This window comes from Monopterus albus, unplaced genomic scaffold (genome assembly GCF_001952655.1).
Source record: "Monopterus albus unplaced genomic scaffold, M_albus_1.0 scaffold50.1, whole genome shotgun sequence".
Taxonomy (NCBI): domain Eukaryota; kingdom Metazoa; phylum Chordata; class Actinopteri; order Synbranchiformes; family Synbranchidae; genus Monopterus; species Monopterus albus.
In genome coordinates this window covers 1554476-1563507 of record NW_018127930.1, presented here as the reverse complement: position 1 = coordinate 1563507, position 9032 = coordinate 1554476, and the positions used below count along the sequence as shown (strand labels likewise).

At 40.0% G+C, this 9032-nt stretch overlaps 1 protein-coding gene across 2 annotated transcripts in view; it reads right to left on the bottom strand.

The window, feature by feature from the left end:
- cunh18orf54 (chromosome unknown C18orf54 homolog) overlaps positions 1 to 8492 on the bottom strand; it is an 11740-nt gene extending 3248 nt beyond the window's left edge. Inside the window, exons 1-13 of one of the 2 annotated variants that reach the window (XM_020601203.1) lie at positions 8376 to 8492; positions 7320 to 7485; positions 6632 to 6788; positions 5851 to 6018; positions 5188 to 5314; positions 5045 to 5099; positions 4746 to 4947; positions 3581 to 3651; positions 2860 to 2968; positions 2122 to 2214; positions 1027 to 1090; positions 888 to 942; positions 532 to 720 (exon numbers count right to left, since the gene is read on the bottom strand). In XM_020601203.1, the coding sequence (XP_020456859.1) occupies positions 532 to 720; positions 888 to 942; positions 1027 to 1090; positions 2122 to 2214; positions 2860 to 2968; positions 3581 to 3651; positions 4746 to 4947; positions 5045 to 5099; positions 5188 to 5314; positions 5851 to 6018; positions 6632 to 6788; positions 7320 to 7454 (1425 nt within the window). In that variant the 5' untranslated portion in view covers positions 7455 to 7485; positions 8376 to 8492. The remainder of the gene's footprint in view (positions 1 to 531; positions 721 to 887; positions 943 to 1026; positions 1091 to 2121; positions 2215 to 2859; positions 2969 to 3580; positions 3652 to 4745; positions 4948 to 5044; positions 5100 to 5187; positions 5315 to 5850; positions 6019 to 6631; positions 6789 to 7319; positions 7486 to 8375) is intronic. The other variant, XM_020601202.1, reaches the window with a different exon arrangement.
- Between the last annotated feature and the right edge of the window lie 540 nt (positions 8493 to 9032).

Sequence of the window (9032 nt, the reverse complement as noted above, 5' to 3'; positions counted from 1 at the left end):
ATTTCCATAAGTGGGGTAAAACTATGGAATAATTTAAGTGTAGACATAAAAAATAGTAATAGAATTGACAAGTTTAAACATAAATATAAAGGTATGTGTCAATCAAGATATATGCAAGAACAGGCTTAATGATTAATTAGATGGAACATTGTGGGTGTGGTGTATGAATGTTAACACTCTGTCATAAGTTTTTAGTATATTACTTGTGTGGTGTAGAAGAGAATTATCTATGTAGAGATACTGCTTGCAAACCAATGATGGTAAGATGATGTCATGGGGTAGGACTGGATAAGTCTGACTTCTTCCTACTCCATTCAAGCATGTACTAGGTATAAGCAAATTGATATTGGATTAGCATTTGTTGGATATGTGTAAAGTTATGTGTGTTGACATATCAACTGTCTTTACATGCTTGAAAGAATAAATAAACTCAAATCAAAATCAAATCAAATCCAGTGCATCAAATCAAAATCAAATCAAATCAAGTGCTTTTTTTCATTCAACACCAATTATATTTGGCTGACTGGCTACCTGCTCCATTGGAGTCCCCTCTGTCTGTAGCCTGCCTGCGAGTGTTGGAGCTAGTGATGCTTGTTGTTGCCGTTGTTGTTGCTTAACCTCTGCCTCGAGTGCCTGCAGTCTGAAGAGCATCTGTTTTAAAGCCTCCACTGGACCAGGCTGCTTCCAGATGCTGTTTCCATGGAGACTGCATTCCCTAGCCTGGGAAACATACCAGACAGATGTGTACACTGTGACTGCAGTGAGAGAGTCACTCTCAGCATCTTTCAGGCATGTTAGCACCACAAAGTGAAATTAAAGTTGATAATGAAAGGAATGCTGTGAATCAGTGAAAGCTGAGAAATGAAACAGGATAGACTGAATACTACCTGAGCTCCTCTGTCAGGCTGAGCCTCTGTGACACCTCCTGCTGCTTCTGAGTCCCTGCAGGTTCAACATATCAAGTGTGATCAGTGTGTTCAGTTTTGGTGCCCCAGAGTTAACAAAGGGAGTGTAATTAAGTCTTACAGACTGAATGGAGCACAGCGTGAGGGCGAGCTGAGCAGCAGCTCCTCGGTGTTCACTGGATGGACTGCAGAATAACAACGGTAACAAAAGCAGTTAATGAATAAGAACAATATATGCCTGGTTGCTTAAAACAAAACAAACAAACAAAAAAATTCACAAGAATGGTGTTTTACTGTTACCGTCTCTGTGAATGTGCCTATCAGCTAACACACTAACCACATTTCAAGCATTACTCAGTTTATAACAGCATTTAAGAGTGTGCAGGCACAGATTTGTAAGCGCATAATCAGAGTGGAGGGCATAATCCTGGCCATGCGTGCCCTCATTTTTGAGTGCGCGTTCTCAGATTTCTCTAGTTTTAGGTAAAAGTCTGTTGGTGCCAAAAGTATTGAAGATGCACAAAACAAGCACTGTTCACTTTGCGAAGCAGAATGTATGAGGGAGGATTCCCACTGCTTGCTTAAATCAACTGTTATGCTCACGACTCTGCCCTCGTTTGCTCTCAAATCTGTCACTGCTCTCTGTTGTCTATCAACAATTTCTACCAGCATCTGAAACTTGTAGGAGAAATCGTGAGAAGCTCAAGCTGACCACTCACAGCTTTAAAAAAATAAAATAAAAGCTCTCTGTCTGCTTCATAGTTAGTCACCTAATGACATCTCTTTCCTTCCTCAAGTTAGCTGGAAAGTCTTTATTGTTAAGCTGCTGTGTTGCATGACTTTGAGTTAGCGGCCTGTGTTAACTTTTAAAATGCTGCTCTCAGATGTTAAGCATATTAATTTGTTCTTTTTTGTTAGAAATGGTCATCATTACCACTGTTCCTAACACACAGTGAAGAAATCTGTAATATTTGACTTTTGTCAGGACATTTTAATGCCAGAGACACCAAATTCACTGTAAAGCGAGGCCAAATACAGCTATTATTATTATTATTATCATCACTTTTATTTATCAAGAGCATAAATGGATAAAGTGGAGAGCAAACTAAAGCAAACTAAAACTGAAACCCCACACTGTTCTGGATAACAAAACTGTTATTTCTGTATGGTACCTAGTAAGGTGTGTTTATGCTAATGTGATGCTACCTGACCCCACCTGAATCTGCAGGACTGTCTGGTCTTCCACAGCTCTGAGATAGAGAGTTCAACACCTGATCCACCTTTTGGATCAGAGCCTCGATCCTCCTGTCTAACAGGACACATGCATACACAAACAGCAAAAACAGAATTAACTCAGAGAAACAAACAAAATTATGTCCTGACTATGCTGAAAAAACTTAGAAAAATCAACTGGACCAAGTTTTTAGGTCGAAGATGTTTCACGTCTCATCCAAGAGGCTTCATCAGTTCTGCCCGACTGGCGTTGAGTCAGAGATATTTATCCCCATTAGTGTTTCAGTCCTTTGATGCCCAACAATGTCCCCTAATAACTGAGTCGTTATAGCCCAGTATCAGTGAGCGTCGTTACCTGTCTTTGAGCCCTCACCTATGGACCGACGCCTATTGTCCTGGTGGGCATGTACTGTACAGGACTGTAGATGGATGACATGTTGTGTCTTAGTCCACCACCTCTATTTAGTGAGGGGTGTTCTATTTTTACAAAAATAGCTTCCTTGACTCCTCTCTCAAACCAGCGATGTTCTCTGGAGAGGATCTGAACTTCAATGTCCTCAAAAGAATGTCCTTTGTCCTTCTCAGTTTGAATTTGTGGAAATATAAAAAGTTCATGTGTCCATCTTGGCTGCTATTGCTGACTAGTCTTACAAGCCTATATGGGCTGGCCACCATATGGTACAACGTATACAAATAAAATGAGTTAATTAATGTATTTTACCTGTGAACGGAGTTTCCATGATGTCAGAGCTTTTTCTCTCTGTGGCAAGCAGCGAGATCTGTTCAGCAAACTGAAGACTCAGATCTCTAAGAGTCTGCTGGCTGTCAGCCTGATCAAACACACACACACACACACACACACACACACACATACACAAGGTCATTCTTGACACCGCGACCACAATACAGTTCTGTCCAAAGGTTTGGGAAACCCTGGACATGTGAGTAGAAGAAATCCATTAAAAATAAGCTTTTGTCCACTTGTTAATGCACTGTTACTTTTGTAGGTCAGACTTAAAAAAAAAAAACAAAAATTAATCATTAATTGTGGGACTGTGTCAAAGTGTGGGCACCATCTACTTCTAAAACTCATGTCAGTTTGAAAGACGGCAACTGATCAACTCTGGAAACACAATCAAATGATAATTCCTAATGATAAATGTTGACCTGCCTCTTCAACAGCAACTGAGTGAGGATCTGAAAATTAACTTAATTGATGCCTACAAACCAGGGGAGGCTATAAAAAGATATCAAAACATTTCTAGCTTGAAATTTCTACTCTCTGAAATGTCCTTAAGACATGTTATTACAGTATTTTAATCACATAACAATCAAATCATTGTCACTGATCCTTTTTCAAGTGGCCTACAATTTTTCAGACAACATAAGCTGCTGACAGAATAAATTAAAGTTTCAAACAACAGTTTGATCTCGTCTCTCACCTGTGGCCATGTCTGGTTGGGATCATCATCCTCCAGCTCTGCTACCCATGATGGAGCTCTGGTCCTGGGAGCTGCAGGTGAAAACATATAAGCTCATCACCACATGTGATTTGATGCTGAAAATATCCACATAATTTTGTTTTACAAAAATTATGATACATGACCTCGTTATACTTGCAACTGGAATTCCTAATGTGTAAATTAGCTTATCAGCTGGGCTGCATATGTCAGTCTGAACCCGACACGAGCCCAAGAGTGCGGTGGCCGAACCCGACCTGATCCCAATGCAGTCGAGTGTTTTTCTGTGGGCCTTGTGTGTCTGATACCATGGATAGTGTTGTCATATACTTAATGGGCATCATTGTAATTTTAGGCTAAGTTCTTTAAATTAAATTAAAGAAAAAGCATGGATTCATTTACAAGTGAAATATTTAGAAATGCAAATATGCCTGTTTAGCCTAAAGTTTGATCTACGTGGCCAAACCTGAACATGATTTCTAAATTTCTGTCCAAACCTGACCCGAACCCTTGGGTACTGATGGGTCCAGCTGGGCTGGGTTTGGGTATCCAGCATCTAGTATAAATATCCCCAAATCCAATAAAAGTTAGCCTTAAAGCCTGAGGGCATTCGGGACACAGTGGCAAAATAATACACAGTATATATACTAGTCTTGAACTGGACTTGTTTTATTTGGCCTGTAATCCCACCAACTAATGTGGTTAGTCAATAATGTGACCCTTGGCCTTTGAAATAAGACAGTTACTACTGTAGGTAGTATGCTAGTTAGGTGGGCTACATGCTGCTTGCTGCAAGCTGTGCAAACACTTGGGCACACATGCAAACCTCCACAGTTACCTTTGTCCATGCATTTTGAAACTTAATATATGACTAATATCAAGGATCGAGGTCATGACAACTCTTATGTGAGTATGCGCTCACTGACTGCCACAAACAGTGCACACACACAAAAGTGGTGCTTGCATTCATGGTCAGTTGAAGAAAACATATACATGTTGCCGTGTCGTCAGTCTATAGTTAAATACAGTGTTAGTGTTTTATGAAGTGTAATAAGAGGCATGAAGGAACATGCAACATACAGTATGTCATAGAGGGAACTGAACCAGAGACCCTGGTAGTGCTGGTGTTTTGCAGTGAGTGTTATACCATGGTCATTCCACAGCTCTGACTCTGGGGGCGGTGGTGACTCATTGAGGTCACAGTGCTGGATCCAAGCTGGGTACTTCAGGTCTGGCACGTTACTCATTTCAGAACAGTCCATATCAGCCTTGTTGCTGGTGAACCAGCGAGGGAGGTGGAGCGACGAGGGTGGGTTTTCCCACTGTGAGCCTGCTGCTTTGTGTGCAGACTGAGAGACGGACACAGACATGGAAACAATGATGCCCACTTACACAGACACAATGTCCAGACTTAAAAAAATAAATTAATTAATTAATGACAGTCACCTTAAAGCTGCCATCAAGTGTATTAAATGGAACTGCATCTGGTCTTCCTCTGGACCTTGTGAGGAGGAGAAAGTAATGAAATGAAACGATGTAGAACACGTACAGAACAGTAGAGAAAAGAGCAACATGCCCACAACATGAACCTGCAGCTTCTGGGTGTCCTGATTAGGTGAGGATGGCTGTGGTTCAGTCGGGGGGCAGCGTGACTGCTCCTGAGCTCAGCACTGGCTTTGTATCCACGTCTGGAGGTACCAGACTGGGACAGGAGGCCTGGATCAACAGTTGGGACAAGTCAGAGGAACTGAGAGACAGAGATTTACTTAAAAACTGTATCTCATCAATACTACTGCTCATTTATCAATTATTTATTTTATCAGTCTATTCATTATCTAGTCAAAACAATGCCTGAATAGACATATTGTATGTCCATCATCCTAAGGTTCTGTGTCTAAAGACAACAGATAGTGATGATGGTGGTTGTGGTAATGCTTTTAAAGAGGCTTATTAAGGTGAGGGTGGTGCGTTTAAAGACCTGGGATGAAGGTGGAAGTATGAGTGAAGCATTTATTGACTTGGAATGAAGACAGAGTGGTGGGTGATGTGTAGAAAGAACTGAGCTGAAAGCCAAGGTGTGGGTGCAGAATTTAAAGTCCTTTGATGAGGGGAAACATGCGAGTTATTAGGTCTCGGACGAGGACAGAGTTGTGGGCGATGTGTGAGACTGATTTCAGATAAAGGTCCAGGTGCCAGGAATGCATCTAAAAGCTTGAGATGAATGCAGCTGTGTGTGAGATGCATTTAAAAACCTTGGATGAAAGCAGAGGTATGGGTGACAGGCATCGAGCCATCATAAGGGATAGACAGCAGCTCTTCCGTCGTCATGGAGAGTCTCTCTCGGTTGTCACGGTGACAGAGGGAGCTGACAGGAAGATTCAGGAAGTCCAGTTCTCTATCAGTCAAACTCTCCCTGAGAACTATGTTTAGGAACAAAATATAAAACATTAAGTACTAAAAAACCAAAACGGATGCACATAGGAATAGATGTTTTAATAATAATAATAATAACAAAACAGTGGTGTGTTTTAATTACTACATTATATAATTATCAAACAGGGGTATCTGCAGAGATAAACATTTATTCCTAATTTTACACACATTGATCATATACTCAAGCTTCACTTTGCCAATTTATTTTGACCACTATTATGATCTTGATATGGACAATCTAACACCATTTTATGAAGATATTTCACATTAAAAGTCTTGTAGTGCCTCAAAGAAAATTCCAGTTCCTGGTTGGCTTTATTTGTATTAATTAGTTTATTTTTTTATTTAAAAAAAAGCAAAGAAACATTAAAACATAGAAATGCAAGACTGAATATCTACTGTAAATGGCACCTAGCTGAAGCAAATTTGCAGCACTCCATCTCTAGTTAGGCTTTTACTTTGAAACAAAAAATGACTGAAAAATAATAGGTGAATGTTTTAAAAAGGACTCCAGTATTAGACATTAACATAGAGACATGAGACCTGTGGGATTTACCCTAAACTGCTCCTCAGTGACAGAGTCTCCATGTAGTGACCTACCATCTTTGTTTCTGAGTGTATGCACTCTGGGTCTGCTTGGTGTGGATAGGGGACTGTGTGGCAGAACTAATTGTCCTGTCAATGACCCACTGTTCTGATGACTCCTCTCGAAGTCTGCAATGTAGGCATCCAGCGCCACTGAGGCTGAGTCATAGTTCTGCAAAATCAATGAATCAATGAACATCTATGATTTGTTTTTAGTAAGCAGAGCACCACATACATCTTTATGGTCTGCAGCTTGTTTTGAATTTTATCACTTACATCAGAAAGGCAAACTGAAGAAAGCAAGACATGAAGCCAAGAGACATCTAGCAGGGTGTTAGTGAGATGCAGCTGAAGGATTTTTACTGTGAAGTAGTTGTAGGCCTTTTAACTTGAAGTACTGAAACTGTTCAGAAATGTTAAATTTACCAGTAACAGCCTGTTTTGATCCTTACTCATTTTATTTGTCAAAAAAAAGCTATGCAGAACTTTCACTAAAAATCTTCCATTTAATCTAAGAAGAGCAAACTTTCACCTTTGTCAATAAAAAGTGGCATAATGGTTACTAGGTGAGAAGAAAGGCTGTAGACACTGGCTCAGTTAATGTGACAGGACAGAAGACAATGACAGGCGGAGTCCCTCCACAGAGCTCCATCACTGCAGTAGAAAAGAAAGCCGGAGGAGAAACATTAGAATCAGAATTAACCTTGTCTCTGTATCTGTAGGTGGTGTTGTGTTCAGGAAGCAGCAGGCTGCTTCTCAGATGACCAGAGCTCGACAGCAAGGAAGTCACCGTCGACTCCGGAGACACCAAGTCACTGACCAGGCCACCACACTCCATGCTGACAAAACACAACCACCATGAGCAAACCCTTAAAATGGAGAAAATTAACTTGTAACATGTTCATTAAGGAACTAGATATTTAAATTCTTCTTCCATGGAAGGCTGTGTACATGCTTGCTTCCACAAGCAGCATTCAAAAATTTAATATAGCATAAACATAGCTAAAACACAAAAAGTGGTGAAGATCTTGTCCTCAACTGCTTTTATGATCCTAACCCTGGTCTGTGGGGTTACAACTTTTTAAACTATCAAAATGTGTGATCCTATAGTCATTTTTAATCAGGTCAGAGTCTGAAGGATCACAATTTGGTGTAGCCAGACAGCTACCAGTGAAAAGTATGTCACATTTCCACATGATAAGGTTGAAATTCAGAAACACACAATAGTTAATCTGGCTAACCATGTGTTGGTAACCGCTCAAAATACGTCCACATGTTTTCCAATGATTTTCGACAGTCTGGTTGCCTTGTCTTCTAAGAAAATTATGTCACTGTCGAGACTATGATGTTTTAAGTTAAAAAGCTGTCTGGCGTTAGCTTGCCCGTGGTTAGATCCCAACCTTCCAGAGTAGATGCTGGGAGAAGGAAGGTAGGTTTTCCCGTACTCATGCATTTCACTTTACCTTAATCTGGACCTAACTTCCACCTTAACCCTAACCAGTTCTGTCTCATAATACGTAACCTGACCCAGTTTCTACTTAACCCAACTAACGTGTTCCCACTTCCTGCTCCAAGTTTGGGGACCTAGGTTAACGTTAACAATTACTGTTTGCTATGGCTTTAGCCTAACAACTAACTACCTAAAATAACCAAAAGACAAATTAAACAATTCCGTAAAAGGACTAACAGACAGAGCTTTCACAACTATGCTAACTTAACGTATCGACACAAAAGTTGACATTAACCTATTTTAACTCACCTCTGAAGTCTCTAAGTCAAACCTATAAATCTGTGTCAACATAACATAACTGTCTATCCCCCTGCGGAACGTTTTTTCCCCTTCTTCCTCTTTTTCTTCGAGCTTAATGGCGATTGGCAAACAACGACATTGCACCTTACCGCCACCAACTGGATAGGAGTGTGCATCACGAATCGCACTACTCTTTCCTAAATCTAATAACGAAACAGATCAAACAATTATAAGCATTGTAATAACATTTAATAAAAAATAACTTCTAACATCTTTCTATACATATTGTTTCTCTTAAATTCTGAAATAAAACAAAAAAATATGTCTCCAGAACCTCTATGTAAATTATCACATAGATCAAATGCTACCTTTATAGTTATAAATTTCTGAATTTTTTCTCTCATCTCAGCCTCATATTTTGTGCAGTATAACATAACATGCTCTAATGGTTCTTCCTCTCCACATAAATCATATCTTTCAGTAACATGTTTTCCCATTTTAAATAATGTATTATTTAGTCCTCTATGCCTGGTTTGGTGACAAAGTCCACATGAGCCTTCAAATTTTGTGAGTCAAAGATGATACCTGGGTTTCTGGCCTGCTGGTACAGAGTTGGTCTCTCTCTGAGCCTTTGACCCCTTTAACTAAAATCTCACTGGCTGAGCT